Source organism: Carya illinoinensis, chromosome 2 (assembly GCF_018687715.1).
Source record: "Carya illinoinensis cultivar Pawnee chromosome 2, C.illinoinensisPawnee_v1, whole genome shotgun sequence".
NCBI lineage: Eukaryota > Viridiplantae > Streptophyta > Magnoliopsida > Fagales > Juglandaceae > Carya > Carya illinoinensis.
Genome location: NC_056753.1, coordinates 14,826,043 through 14,842,500, shown reverse-complemented (window position 1 = coordinate 14,842,500; position 16,458 = coordinate 14,826,043). Strand labels below are relative to the sequence as shown.

The following is a 16,458-nucleotide window of genomic DNA, read 5'->3' as shown; positions in this document are numbered from 1 at the left end:
AAATCCCTTTTATATGGTGTGACGGCGGAAGACCCTAGATCTGTCAAAATACGATGTTCGCTCGAGCGGGGTGTCGAGCGCACGTCGAGCGTTCGACTCTGCCTGATTTCGCTCGAGCGGCCAATGTCTCCGCTCGAGTGACCTTTGTTTTCCAGCAAGTCGCTCGAGCTCCCTGTCGAGCGGCAGTCGAGCGTTTGAATCTGCCTGAATTCGCTCGAGTGGCCAAAAGCCTCCGCTCGAGCGATCTTGTAAATTCTGCAATACGAAATTTTGCAAGTCATCAAGTAGATTCGTGGAATAGAAGGAAAATAACTCATGAGCCGTCAAATCGGGGTATCTCTCCCCCATGGGCTCCAACGCCATACAAAATACTACGCAAGAACACAACAATACATGCCAGCCATGTGGGAATAGTTGGGCAGCAGAAATCTTAAGAAAGTGGAGAACGTCGCGCACAGGGCGGCAAAATGGAAGTCATAATCCACTTGTTAGGGCACTAACAGTAAGGGCCACACGCTCAAAAAAACCCTCTTTGTCGACAACACCATCACCCGTAGGGGGAATCACAAGCTCCACGAACCCAGGAACAGGACAATTTGTTCACAACTTGGTCTGTTCCTTAGTAGAGATAGTCGAGCGCCAAGAAAATCCCTCGAAGAAAGGGGTTGTTTGGCCTTCAGAAGATTTGGCTTCCAAAGAAGAAGAAACCCTAGGAGAGGTCTCCATTGTAGAACGAATCAGAGAGGCACCGTTGAGAGCCATTGGGCAAAGAAGTATAGGGAATTGCAAAAACAAGAACAGGGTAAAGAGCAAAAAATTGAAAGAAGAGCTCGTCGAGGAATTTTCAATGGCGAAAAACCAAGAAAGGAGAAGAGGCAGTAAGCGAAGGGAACAATGATGAGGTTCTGGAAGGACCTTGAGAAGCTGAGAAGTTACTTATGTATTGATGGTTAGCATTCTTGGCAATGGAAAAGAACGAAAGCAGTAACGGTTATGAACACATGTCATGACCCCATAAGGACTTTATTTAAAATCTAAGGCTAGCAGGGAGAACAAATTAATTTCTCACGTGTACCACGAAGAAAATTAGCGGGGTAACTGTTTGGTACCTATGGGCCCAATATGTCTATAATCATGTTATACCAGTAAGTCTGATAGCCTACAGCGACCCAGGAGCAGGGCGTTAATTGGATAACACCATTGTTATATAAGGAAGGGATCACTCCAACTAACAAGGAAAACCATTGGAGATATAATCATGGAGGATGGTTATTTCTTTCTTGGAATGCCTCTATAAATAGTTTATGAGAGGTAACAAATACTTCACTTGATCTACTTCATCTTCTACACTTACCCTCATATTATTCTAATTTTGGTATTAGAGTGTCCTCAGGGCAACCAGTGCTGCCTCTTTGTTCTTTATAGGTCATCCGTGTGGTTGGTAGTGTGAAATACGTTCTTAACAGTTAGAATATGATTTTTTTAATATGATTTTTGTTTTAAGATTTGAAAAGGCTTGAGTTTTTGTGTTTTGTTTTAAAATTTGAAAAAGTTATAATGATTAGATAAAAAAGTTAAAGATTTGAAATTGAAAAATATTTAAATTTAAGTGATATTTAGAAAAGAAATAAGATGAGGTGAGATGAAATGGGTTGAGATAAGTCCTCAAACTAGGTCTAATAAGTCTCAAGATTTTTATGCACTTAAATTCATTACAGATATTCCATGAAGGCATTAATAAGGTCTTTGAGAAGTGAATAAAATATTTAACGTTCAATGCAAAACTTACAAAAATAAACACTAGACGTGCAATTACAATTTTATTGTGAAATAAATTGTGATCGGTCATTTTGAGCCCGTCAGAGATGGTTGTTTATCTTTTCTTTGCAACCTAATTATATTGAGCTAAAAATAATTAAAATTTTCTACTCATCATCCATACCACACATTTAGTAAGAAAAATAAATAAAAGAATTAAAATTATGTGTGGTGTGTAGTGTGAGGGTGATGAGTAGAATTTTTCTAAAAATAAGCATATTGTGTAAGTGATGCTCAAAGCCCAAATAAAGTCCATCGATAGACTTGGGTTGACTAAAATATTGATCTTGATGAAGCCTTGTTTAGTTATACAGATGAGATAAAATGAGATGAGCAATCTATAAATAGTAATGAGATAATTTATGAATAGTAGTTAAACAGTTTAAATTAAGATATTTTATTAGGTTTTGGGAAATGAGAGATAAAAAAAAAAAGGTTGAATAAATATATTATAAAGTTAAAACATAGTTATACTATAATTTTTTAATATTATTTTTGTTTTAAAATTTGAAAAAGTTGAATTGTTTTGTTTTGTTTTGAAGTTTGGAAAAATTGTAATGGTTAAGTAATGATTTGATGAAAAAGTTGAAAAGTTAAAATTTGAAATTAAAAAGTATTTATGTTTGTGTTTGAATTGTATTTAAATGTTGAGTTGAGATGAGATGAGATAAGATAGAATTAGACCGTTTATGAAACCAAACAGCGCCTAAGTGAATAGTTAATTATTTAATTAAATAGCCTCGTTTGTTTTCACAACACATCTCATCTCATCTAATTATTAATAATATTAAATAAAATAAAATAAACAATTCAACTTTTTTTTAAATATTAAAACAATAATAATATTAAAAAAATATATTCTAAAAATATTTTATTCAATTTTTAATTTTTATCTTAACTCATATGCAAAAACAAACAAGGTCTAAGTTAATCTTCAATTGATTTTAGCCGTTCTTTTGGACATTTCTTATTCTTGGTGAGCAAGCATTCAACGCTATGAAATTAAAGAAAAGACTATGAGGTTATTCTGGATTGCTTACGTACAGCTAAGTTCTACCCTTCTCTTATCGTGAAAACTCAAAAGATGGAAAAGTTTGTTTTCCTGAATAACAAGGTATTAATAAACTTGAGATGCAACTGCTATGTGAGTGGCTACTGGCTCTTTTTTAAAAAGGTAAAAATAAAATAAAAAATAAAAATAAAAAAAAAAGAAGAAGAAGAATAAGGTATTCTCTCGTATTTACATTCCTTAGAAAATTTAATTGTATGCAAAGTGATCTCAAGGAATTAGCACTAATTCAGCTTATTTTTTCCTTCCAGAAAGAGCTATTGAAATAGAGGGAGTCGAAAAAAAATCTTCCTGCATTCCATACATGGGCAGGTTTGGAGATAGAGATTAGAATTTTGAATTTGAGATGAAAGTTTAAAATATTATATTTTAGTATTATTATTGTTTTGGGATTTGAAAAGGTTAAATCGTTTATTATATTTTGTGTAGAAATTTTAAAAAATTGTAATGATAAAATGAAAATTTTGAGTTTAAGATGAGAATTCTCATTTACTAAACCTGCCCAAGAATTCGTTCGGCACCTAAAATATCTTAGAAAAGTATTAAATAATAGTGAAATAGTTTGTAATTTATAGCAAAATAATTTAAATTAAGATATTTTATTGAATTTTAAGAAAGTATAGAGAAATTTTGAATAAAATATTATAGTTAAAAAAATTTAATATTATTTTTGTTTTGAAATTAAAAATATATATATATTGTTTTTTGCATTTTGTTTGAAAGTTTAAAAAAGTTATATTGAATTTTGTGTTTGGATAATAATTAGGTAATGATTAGATAAAAAAAATTAAAAATTAAAAATATTATGTTTCAATGATATTTGGAAAAAAATATATATGAGTATCTTGTTACAGGCCCAAGTGTAGTTGCATATAGTGTAGAAAAAAAAAAAAAAAAAAAAAATCGCAAGGAGAAATCTCTGGGGAGTTCCTATACGACTCACGTTGGTTGTGTCCTAAAAGTAGATTAGGTCATCTTTTGGCCATCATAAATGCTAAATCCATCAATAGTTGGGTCCCAAGAGTGTGTCCCGATGCTTTTTTTTTTTTTTTTAAAGTAATTAAAGAAGTGATTTTTTTTTTTTTTAAAAAAAATGCATGCAAAAAGAGTAAAAAATTAAAATAGATGAAATATACTCATCGGAACCCAAATTTGGGTCCGACAATATCAAACTAAATCTTTTGGTCATTCAAAAATAGATCTCAACCTCGTTGGTAGTTAATCTTGTTTCTCGACAATATCAAAGTATAAATTTGATCATGTGTGTTTTTTTACGTGAAGTTTTATTAAGAGATCAACTGTTTTATAAGCCAGTTTTGGAAATACTATAACTGATAAAGTTGGCTCTACACTTACTGAGAGATTATATTTGAAATCCTTTGGCAAACACAGAATGCCGATCACACAGCAACCCCATCGAATTGATATATAGTATGCGGATCTTCTAAGCATATGAATCCTCCATATATTTGGAGCTTTTATTTATTTATTTATTGGCATCAAATGTCTGGGAAGAGCATCCCGACTAATCCTGAGAGTGCACAAGATAAAGAAATACAAAATACGAAATACGAATCCTTCATATATTCAGAGCTAACTCCAAATAAAGAAACGAGACATGAGCCTTATAACGACCATTCATATGTTTGTAGCTGCACAACACAGTACTAGTGCACAGGCAACATCCAAGAAAAGGTAACAAGCTTTCATAAATATTAACAAAAACCACATCATACGTAATCATATATGCTCGAGTTACAGGCATCAGAAAATGTAGTCTGGCAACTGGAGGGGAACCCTTGCTACTTCAACTTCAAATGGAGCACCTTTTGGGTTTTTTAACCTACATGCACACATCAAGTCAAAATGACATTCATAGGCCGTCCAATAGATGGTAAGTGGTCACTGAATGACACCAGCTTTAAAAAAATATATATACTTTAATTGTTCTAAACCCAAAAAGTTCTAAATTCACGCCATTCACATTAGATTATGGAATAAATAAAAGGAACTTCTGTGTGCTGAGTATATGAGTCAACTATTATTTTGTGCTTTGCTGTAAAAAGGCCAGATAACGAAATCCAAAAACACTCTTTTGGGGTAGGATTTACCTATTACTTTCGAGATTTCAATTAAAATCAGGAAAAAATAGATCTCTCCCCTCTTTTCCTCTCTTGCTAAATGCCAACCCTTCTACACCATAGTTGAAACCAAATTGAAGAAAGCAAACCTATCCCCATGGCAGCCACCTTGAAACACAACAAACCTCACTTTTCCCTCCCCCTCTCATGGTATCTCTCCTCACCACATGGTTCTTGAATTGCCTACATAGATTAGGCTCGCATATCACGAAATTTACATGTTGATTATGCATGAAGGCATCAAGGTATAGATTGGACCATCTAGGGCATGAATGTTGAAGATTGATAGGAAAGATACACATGCCATGATAGAGTAGATTAAACATGATATAGAGGTTAAAGAAAAGAGCTAGAGGGCCACAGGTTGCATGACAAAGAATAGATACCATGCTAGAATTTTTAAGAGCATATGATTGAGCAGGTTTTTGGAGTATAATGCTAGCCTAGATGCCATAAATCCTGAATATAAGAATTATCTAGAACATAAGGAAATAATAGAATCATTAGGAAAGATTTCAGAAATTATTGCTTGACTGTGTATAATGTTAATGTGATGACATGTTTATATATATTCCTATTGATGTGCTTGAATTTTTTATAGGTAAGCAAGAAACTTTTATTGATAGCAATAGGCATAGCCCATGTACATGGGTGACGTTCTTGTGAAAAATTTGCACAAAGTTACTTTATGCATAAAGGATCAAGGTAAGTAATATGATCATGCACTTGACTATGACACATGTTTTCTAAAGTATGCAAGTATATATGATCATCTCTTTTCAGAACGCATCTTTTCAAAATGAAATTTTGAACATGTTTTATAAACGAAAACTTGATTGCCGGTGTCATGGTTTTTAAAATATTATTATATGTAAAGCCGATTCATTGATAGACCCATTTTATGTAGCCCATAATTATGAAAGTATGTGAATGGGAATGAATTTGACAGCATGAATAATGTTATTCAATGACCGAATGATTAGCGTGGTGTTGATAATTGATGACAGATAAATGATAACTGAAGACAGATTATGGTACCATAGATTAAGGGGCGGAGAACAACGCCGGGAGTGGCTCATTAGCCATGCACCTAATGACAACAATCTCTTTCAAAGGTTTACAGGATCTCACTCGAGGCCTACAGGTGAGATCATGATTGTCGCAACTGCCAACACGAGCACATGGGGGTAATTGTGTGAGGGCGAACGACGAATGTGACAGTTGTGACGGATATGATATGATGTATGAAATGCTACATGAAATAACGAATGATGAATGTTTTATGTTTTATGCACGATGTCTTAAAAGAGAAGCCTCTGTTATTTATGATATTTCCACTGCATGATGTGCTGCTTGTAAAGTATTCAACTTATTTTTGTATGCTTTAAATGTTTTAACCACCCAGGTTATGGTCAATGTGAGTATAATGCTGCATGATGGGACTTGACTTAGGGAGACAATGCAAAGGCCTAGACCGTTATGAAGATTTTAGATTTATGCTTTTATTTATTAACAAGTTATTTTGTTAAGAACAAGGCATTGAATTGTTTTAACAAGTTCTTCCATTGATGATCTTTTAATTTTTAGTATTTAAAAAGGTTGATTTTGTTTTATTTTCAAATTATGGAATCTTTTATCCCTGGCTCCTAAGCGATTTTTAAAAAATTAGTAGCATTCTTGACCTTACGAGGGATGGGGGGGTGTTGCAGCAAGGCTCCTCCCTCAAGAGCAGTTCTCATTGTTTTTTATCACTTGGACAGCCTCCATAGGGAAGATCCTCACTATGGATAATCTATGGAAATGTCATATCACTGTGACAAACTGGTGTTGAATGTGCAAAAAGAGGGGGGAACCTGCATACCATCATTTACTCCATTATGAAGTCTTGTAGGATGAAATTTTTGGTAGAGTTGGACTAAATTGAGTAATGCCCAGAAGGATGGTAGATCTCATTGCAAGTTGGAGAGGGTTATATGGCAGCTCACCAATTGCAGCAATATAGAAGGTGGTTTCTATTTGCCTGGTGTGATGCATTTGAAAAGAAAGAAATTATAGAAACTTTTGAGAATAGTGAGTGGATGATGGATAAGCTTAAAATGTTTCTCTTCAATGTTCTTTACCATGGGCTGATTTTCATGATTTCCTTATATTTGTTTATATTTCTATTTAGGCGTTCCCCTTGTATACATCCTATAGAAGACATGTTAATGAAGGTAGAATGATGCTGTATATGAAAGAGGAATGTCGAATCCAAGGATCTCTTTTACATTACTATTAGGTAGCAACCACACCATGTCAAACTGTTGGTCTTTTGGACCAAGTTGGATATGCCTAGACGGGTGGTAGATCCGTTAACATTCTTGAAGGGGTTTGATAGCCAACATAGTGAGTGGAAAATGATCCCAGTTTGTTTGATGTGTTGCATATGGAGAGAGAAATGACCAAAGCAAAGACACCTCAAGGACCGCAAAAAACCTTGAGACTTTCTTTCCGCTGCATTTACCAATAGATGGTAGCCAACCTATAGGCCATATTCTCGAGAGTTTTTAAAACATTTTTTCATTCTCAACTGAATCAACTTTAATTATAATTTTTTTTTTCAGAAAGAATTCCACTTGATCATTTACCTCGATTTCCATGACAACAATACAAAAAAGAAAAACAATTTTTACAAAATACAAAAAGAACATTTTTTCGCAAATATATTTTCAATAGGCCCCACTACTTTTACAAATCTTAAATAAAACCATATTTCAAACTGTCTCAACCAATACATATTTTCTAGAGGTCATGCCACTTTCACAAAACTCAATAAAATTCATTTAAAAACTTTTTCTTAATAATTTCAGATTTTTTATAGAAAATCTTCCATACAAACATTCATTAATAGGTCTCTCTAGCTTTAGTTTCCAGAGTCTTCTTACCCTATTCTCTTGTTGTCACTAGGCGTATCTAATGTATGCCCCCATTTACTCCAAATTATGTCTTCTTCTTTTTTCATCATTAATAGAACTTAATAAAAGTTATTTAGCTGGGGAGAAGGACAGTAGTGCAATCACCTACTTAGGCCCCTATTAGGCAGGAAATGGCCACTGTGATTCTATTTCTATTGACTATCACAAATGCAATTCTTTAACCAAAGGAAGTACTGAAGACCCTCCTTTCATCTGCAACAGGTTTTATCCACTTGCATATGGTATCATATTTCGTATGGAGACTTAAGGCATATTCAAAGAAATATAACTTGAATAAATGATGTGGGTATAAGGAGTACCTGCCAGGGACAAATGTGTAAGAGCCCTCTATGGAGCCCAAAGAAGTTGGTAGAGGCGTGCAACTCTCATAAACAAATTCTTTCCCACCTGGAAGCAATAGTGGGAACTGCAAAGACACAAAACAATAATAAGATTTCAGACACTTCCCAGAAAGTACTCTACTTTTGAGCATAGCTGACACTAAATCAAATAAAACAGCAATACACCCACAGATGTTTAAGAGAACTAGGAAGGCAAGATTGATATTTTTCATGTCATAAAAACTAGTCATTTTTCTGCTTCACTTCATGTCGAGGCTGTTAATCAGTCCTTGCTGAGTTGGGCTGAGGTTTCCCTCAGTTCAGCCTCCAAGCCTGATTTAACTCCATCTTTGGCATGACCTCAGCCTGGGATGTTAGATGTGCAGGTCTGAACCCAAAGTGATGGATTGTTATCACTAAAATCATTTTTAATAAAAATGTCATCAAATTTTGACCCGAGACTGGAGAATATGATATATATTATGGTCCATTAAAGAAATAGGAGAGTTAAGCTTTGTGATTCAAGTACTCTCTTGGATAAGAAGTTTTTGTAGGTTTTCGGCAAGACATCATCACTTCCAAGAAGACCAGATTAGATCTATGTTCCTATCTTTGCCAATTAGAAAAATCAATTCAACCAGCCCCACTAGCATACCCTTGTCCCAGGAGCACTGCTCTAGAGTTTCATACCCTCTATTATCGAAGTTTCAATTTCATCACTTAAAGGCAAGGCACGCCATAAAATCTCACATCTTAAGAGACATTTATACGATATGAGGATGCAAAATCAAAGACCGGATGCAAGATAGATTCAACTACCATGCAAATGCAAATGCAATAGGAAAATGATTTGTGCAGCTCTAGGGTGTGCAAGTCCCATGCATTCCCTTCGAAAAAAAGTGCTGCACACCTGGGACCCACGTGAAAAAGCGCTTTTTCATGGTGAACCCCACTTTTTCAAAGGGACTGTGTGAGGCTTGCGCATTCTAGGACTATATCCAACATTACTCACTGCAATAAACTCACGACTCATAATCTAATTGGTTACAGTAAGGTCAAATCCAGCCAAAAGAAAAAAGGCTACTCACGTGACAGAAGGCAACACCTTCAGCAATTAAATTTGAAAGGACCTTCACATCAGAAAGAGTTGAGAGAGAGAGATACTTCTACCTATTAATCTACCAAAGCTTAAAGCTCAATTTCTACCTCCTTTGTCCCAAATTGTATATCAGGCCTAGAAAATCACATACTCTAGGCAGACTTGGATATTGTATTAAGATATTATTCTTCTTCTTAGATGATACTTAAGATAGATCTTATTGAAACTTAAAAAGAGGTGCAAACCAAGTACACATGAAGAATACAATAGACACGCAAATAGGAAAAAGAAAAAATCAGAACAAAAGCCAGAAAACTAGGTATATCAGAAAAAATATAAGCAGCCGTCCAAAGATGAAGGGTTTTGATGATAAGAGCCCTAAGCTCTCCTACTGAAATCTGAGTCTTTAAAGCTCAAGTCATTTCTTTTTCTCAAAATACACATGATTGAACAAGATGGAACCAACATCTATGAAACTTCACAATGATAGCTACTAAACTGCCCTTACAAACACGCCCAAGAAAGCCACTGCTCCTCAAGGCTCCTGAAGCCATGACCCACTCCAAATAGAGAAAAAATAGAATACCAAAAAGCAGTAGCTGACTCACAATGAAGCAACAGATGGTCAATAGATTATTTTACAACTTTTCAAGACAATAAATCACCAACACATGCCTCTTCCATGAGACATTTATATTCTTGATGGTGTTTATGCAAAATTCAACTTATATACAGCAAAAATCTTGCTTGAAGTTCATGCTAAGCTTGTGCATAACATAAATTCACATTGGTGCCCAAGATTCTTTCATAACAAAATTCACAAAAAGATGGAGAAACTGAGTGCTATTCGATTCATTGAGAAAAGGAATTATGATTTTCCATTCAGACCAAGTTTACACAAAATAGCATGGGGACTTATACAAGATAATTTGTTGTATGAAATTCTACCTCTCCTATTACAGCTTCACCATTCACGTCAGATATCACAATGTCATTAGCACGGATGATCCAGTGCCTTCGATGCAGTTGACATGAATTGAAGCATATTCCTTGAATAAAACATCCTTCAGGCAGGAGGGACATGCGGATTGAATAAGAAAATGCATACATCTCATTATCGTTTTGAAGATCAGCAGACTCCGGAACAAACACAGCAGAAGCACGTACCTTAAAAAAATAATCATCTGTTATTAGTTTCCATAAAACAAAAGGGAAGACAACAGTAGTTGTAGTCTAATATGATTAGCAACACCAATCACACCATAACTGCTACTACACTCTACCCAAGCCAACACATTCTTGTCACAAGATGCTTTAAAAATGACTCAATTATGACAATCAAAATATTAGAAGAAAGAGAAAAGACACTGTTGTCAGATATAAGTTAATACTCAAGAATAATGAGGCCTCCCTATAAGTACAAGATACAATTCATACGTGAAAAGTAGTTGCAGGAATCTTAACTTCGGTAAGTGTAAGCATAATTCATATTCAGGCAATGCTTCAACTGACCATCTATGTTTTGGTAATTATTTTTAATTTGAAAAAGAAACTATAGACCATTCTGATCCCCATATTGGCAATGTCTGAATTCTTTTGCTTTCAGAAAAAAACAGCTCCTAAATCCAAATATCTTTTTTTTTTGGTAAGTAAGAAGATATTTTATTGATATATAAATAGGCATATCCCAAATATACAGGAGGTATGCATTTGATTACACCTATTTAGGAGCTAAAAACGGTTATAAGGAAATCATGGAAGCTGAGACCATTTAAATCTATAGCAATGGCCCAAATAAATAAAGTCTTCCAAAAAAAAAACTCTTAAACTCTTCCAAGGAGCACTCACGATCCTCAAAACTTATATGATTTCTTTTACTTCAGATGCACCAAAATAGACAAATGGGAGCCATCTTCCACACAGCTGCAATCTGTGGTGTCCCCGTGATCCCTCTCCAACTAGCTAGTAGTTCAACCACCCTCCCCAGCATATAACCCATGCTAATCCCACTTTACTGAAAAAGTAATTCCATATGGCCCTTGCAAACTCACAATGTAGTAGTAAATGATCCACTGTTTCACCACTATTTCTACACATACAGCACCAGTCAATGATGATAAGCCCACATTTTCTTAGATTATCAATGGTCATAATCTTCCCTAAGGCTGCCGTCCAAACAAAAAAAAAAAAAAATTAGCCTTAGGAGGAGCTTTACTCTGCCAAATGTTCTTCCAAGGAAAATGATTACTAGCTTGAGCAATGAGAGTCTTATAGAAAGAGCACAAAGAAAATTTTCCTTTGCTGGAATGCCGCCACTCCAACTTATCCACCACTGTAACAGCAGGACCAATGGTGTATAGCAAGTTAAAGAACTCCACCAGGACACCTACTTCCCAATCATGTGCCTCCCTAATGAAGCTAACATTCCATTGCTGCGAACCATTAGCCATTTCCCGATGGTCAGCCACCAAAGCATCTTGTTCCTGTGCTATTCTGAAAATAGACGGATAGACATCTTTAAGAGCCATATCTCAAACCCAAACATCATGCCAAAAACTGATTCTATTTCCATCCCCCATACACAGCCTAGTGTTGCTAGAGAAAGACCACCAACCTTTCCGGATATGCTTCCATAACCCCACTCCATATGCCCCCCTAACTTCATTAGAGCACCAACCCCCTTATACTCCCATGCTTAGTATCAATCACCACCTTCCATAGTGCTTCCCTCTCATAGTTATATCCCCACAGTCATTTCCCAAGAAGGGCCTTATTGAAGGCCCTCACATTGCAAACCCCCAATCCACCACCCCTCAAGGGAGAGCACACTTTATCCCACCCAACTAAATGAAACTTAAACTCATCACCAAGTCCACTCCACAGAAAATCGCATTGAAGCTTCTCAATCCGAAAGGCAACACTAACTGGAAGAGGAAATAATGACAAAAAGTATGTGGAAAGGTTTGAGAGGGTACTCTTTATTAGTGTAATCCGACCCTCTTTAGAAAATACAACCTTTTTCCACCCAACAAGCCTATGCTCTATTTTCTCTAGCACCTCATCCCAAATAGTCTTGGCTTTTAATGATGCTCCCAACGGAAGGCCAAGGTACTTCATAGGCAGCGAAGAGACCACACATCCCAATATGTTTTGACATTGCGTATATTACCCACAGCAACCATCTCCGTTTTAGAGAGATTTATCTTTAACCCGGAGACCGCTTCAAAACAAAGTAAAATAGCCTTTGAAGATTGAACATGACCTAGATTTGCCTCACAAAATAACAGCATGTCATCTGCAAACAAAAGATGTGAAATATTGGTAGAACCAATAACCTGAGAAAAAGCCACCCTACATTGAAGCCGACAACATTCTGCTTAGGGCCTCCATGACAATAACAAATAAGAGAGGTGATAATAGATTGCCTTGTCGCAACCCCTGCAAACTATTAAAGAAACCCACAAGATCACCATTTACCAAGACTGAGAAGTGAACCGTTGACACACAATGCCTCATCCACACCCTCCATCTCTCCCCAAAGCCACATCTCCTCAACAAATAAAAAAGGAATTCCCAATTAACATGATCATAGGCCTTCTCCATGTACAATTTGCATAAAATACCCGAGACTCCTAACATGATCTTGCTATCCAAACATTTGTTAGCAATAAGGACCGAGTCAAATATTTTTCTACCCCTAACAAATGCATTTTGAGATTTAGAGATGATTTTATCCATAATTGTGCTCATCCTATTAGCAAGGACTTTTGAGATGATCTTGTACAAACTACCCACAAGACTAATAGGCGAAAATCTTGAACCTCTATTGCAACAGCCTTTTTAGGGATAAGTGCAATAAATGTAGCATTTAAACTCTTCTCAAATTTCCCAAAAGTGAAAAATTCACAAAAAATCTGCATGACATCCTCTTTCACCACCTCCCAACAAGTCTGAAAAAATGCCACAGTAAAACCATCAGGGGTCAGACCTTTGTCTCTATTCATTTTCCTCACTACCTGTTGTACCTCTTCCTCTTCAACGGATCTCTCCAACCAAACGATACTAGTCTGATCAATGGCCTCAAAAGATATTCCATCTAATAATCTAGACCTCCATTCAAAAGGTTCCAAAAGCAGCTCTTCAAAATGTCCAGCAATGTGATCCTTTATCACTGATCCTCTTCAAAATCCAAACATCTTTTAAAGGCAAAAACTATACTTCAACTGTCAAAATATATTGTCATTTAATCATTTGTTTTAGTTTCCATGCAAAAACATAGAAACCAGAACAAACCAAAAAAGTCATGTTATCTGCCAACTAGTAGATATAGCTCTCAACTTGCCTGAAATTCACTTCCAGCCAAGGAATTCTAACGTTTAAAAGAAAAATTAAAAAGTAATAACAATCTGTGGCCTATCAAGCAATCTGATCATACAGCATAGACACCAACTCCCTCGTGCAGCAGGGCAACAAAGAAGGTTTCCAAGTTACAGCTTTTTTTCCATAACTAAAGTGCAGCCTTGAGAACATGAATGTCTGTGCCAGGGCCTATATAACAAAGTCAAATTTCATCATTCATCTATGTAGGATGTGTCGTGCACCACTATGGTTTTTCTCACTATGGCAAAACAAACACATGCAAAGCTAAAATATGCAAACCTATCTTTTGACTTACTTTAACTCCATTGGTTATAGCAGTGGAACAGAGTGGAGGTTCCTCTGGAAACAGATTGATACTTTTGAAACCACCTTCCTCACGGAGTTTAATTATTCCATTTTCTAAGCGACGTACATGTTCTTCTAACCATAGCAGCATTGCGTCCGGCTGTTGATCACCATTGAAATTGTGCACCGAACTTATTAATGCATTTGGTACACAAGGAATCATTTCTCCATGAGTTGGAAGATTTGCAGTACCAACATAGAGTTGACCAGTGGTACAGTTCAGGAAAAAGAACTTTTCGACATTTGTGGAAGAAGCAGCCACAACAATATACTTTGATCTGCTGGAGAACCTAGGACGACGTACAATTGCCTTTGTTTCTGAAATCACCTCAGTTAAAGGTAACAAATACACATTTACAAAGTGTTGATAAAAAGAATAGCCACCTATGAGGCCCAATGAGCTTCCATGTGAACTTACTAAAGATTTTGTAAATTCTTGACCATCACAAAAACGGTAGAGGATCCTTGTGGGTAGAGGCAGTTTCACTTTCAGGATTCTCTCCGACTCTTGAATATCAGCTTCTGATACACCCTTGCGAAGTGTAGCTTTTGCTTCTGGAAAATTAATGTCGAACCAGTTCTTAAGTCTGCCCCAACATCTATTAACTCTCATGACCAGGAGCCAAGGATACATGCTGAAAGCTTCCCGCCATAATTGATAAGACACCTGGGGGACAGAGAGAGTAGAGAAGGTCATTCCAGAAATATAAGCAGTTGCAATCATTTTACAATATAGCACAACCCAATAGAGCATTAAATTAACTGATTTTCCCTTGCAACCTGAACGTATGTTCATACAAACAAAAATTGATACCAGCAATAAAATTTCAATGAGCAAAAAGGAGCTCACTGCACTGGGACATACAAAAAGTAACTGTATGTAAAAGTAACTGTATGTAACCCAAAAATGGAAATGATAATCTTTTCTCTTAGGACCAGGTGGGGGAAGAGGCTTCCATTATATCCAATTAAGTGCTTGAGCATTCGTGCTCCTCATGAATATTAGAAAGCCAAAAACTCGAGTCGGGCATAAGCTATTTCTTTTGACAGGAACTAAAAACTCTTTGAACGACACCCCTGAAATTGACTCTACTAATGGGGTGGTCTACTAGCATACCTGTTTAGCTCAAGACAAGGAGTGAGCAATACATAATAGTAAACTTATAAAATAGAAACCTTAGAATTTGACCTGTTTTTTCATATATGCATTTCAGTAATCTGCAATTTTTCAAACTGAAAAGGAAGGTACGGAGTTAACCACTAAGGCCCACCAAACCATCTCTCACGTCGAACGAGAAAAGAAAAACCCCAAGACCCCTCTAGATGAAAATGAAATCTAATAGTTTTGCTCTCAATTGGGTAATCAATAAAATCAAATGAGGGAATTCAAACATTTTCCTTGCCGTCGTTCTTTTTTTTCTTCTTCTTTTTTTTTTTTTTTTAGTAACCAGGCTATGTATAATGCTCTGATGCTTCGGTGTTGAAATTGGGCTAAGAATCATCTTTTTCCGAGACCTCAAGCAGAACTTTGAGCATATAATTTTCCGACTGCGGAAGTTGGGCAAAGAACTCGATGTTTCGTAATTCAATAACCCTCATAGAAAACATAAGATGGAATCAACAATTCACAACCCCCCCCCCCCCCTTCCTTTTTTCCAAAAACAAGCTGCTCCACTAACTATAAATTATAATTTAAAGCCAAAAAATAAGAATATTCACAACCATTAAACAAGAGAGTAGCTAGGAATGAACAATCCACGGATAAGGGGGAAAGGGATAAAAAGAACCTTAAAAGACGGGGTAGAGTTTCCGAGAGGGTCAAGAGGATGATTGAGATGGAGATCTTGAGAGCAGAACTTGAACCAGAGGGAATCCTCGGAGGCCAAAGACCTAAGCTTCTTGTTGACGCACGCAGCTGTGGCCGTCTCTTTAGGGCCTAACTTGGTCAGAATAACGTTAAGGGCTAGATCCCCTACCGAATCCAAACCCATCTCTCTCTGTCTCTCTGTCTCTCTCTCTCTCTCGCTCTGGCTCGTTTCTCTAAGCTCACTTTCTCAATCACTATACCCCATCTCTCCCTCCATGTTTGTCGTAGGAGTGCTTGGGAGCGAGTTCTTAAGGCACTACTTCTACGTGGCTCTCTCTCCGTGCTGGTATCGACGTAAGCGACGCTCGGGAATAATATTCGAATCGTAACAAATAGGTTGAATTAAAATGTTTGATTAAATTTTAAAATAAATTTAAAAAAGATTAAATAAAAATAATATAAAATTAAAATATTATTTTTATTTTAAAATTTAAAAAAATTAAA

The 16,458-nt window shown here is 36.0% G+C and overlaps 1 protein-coding gene across 2 annotated transcripts; it reads right to left on the bottom strand.

The window, feature by feature from the left end:
• Positions 1 to 4,332: 4,332 nt before the first annotated feature.
• LOC122300150 (F-box protein SKIP16-like) lies at positions 4,333 to 16,299 on the bottom strand. 2 transcript variants are annotated; one of them, XM_043110605.1, is made up of 6 exons: positions 15,935 to 16,299; positions 14,098 to 14,814; positions 10,371 to 10,589; positions 8,303 to 8,409; positions 6,067 to 6,193; positions 4,333 to 4,730 (listed from the first exon to the last, which is right to left on the bottom strand). In XM_043110605.1, exons 1-5 carry the CDS (start codon positions 16,136 to 16,138, stop codon positions 6,073 to 6,075), a joined length of 1,368 nt encoding a protein of 455 aa, XP_042966539.1. In that variant the 5' UTR covers positions 16,139 to 16,299; the 3' UTR covers positions 4,333 to 4,730; positions 6,067 to 6,072. The 2 variants fall into 2 exon arrangements, with proteins under 2 accessions (XP_042966539.1, XP_042966540.1); XM_043110606.1 differs by lacking the exon at positions 6,067 to 6,193 and having other exon boundaries at positions 15,935 to 16,296.
• Between the last annotated feature and the right edge of the window lie 159 nt (positions 16,300 to 16,458).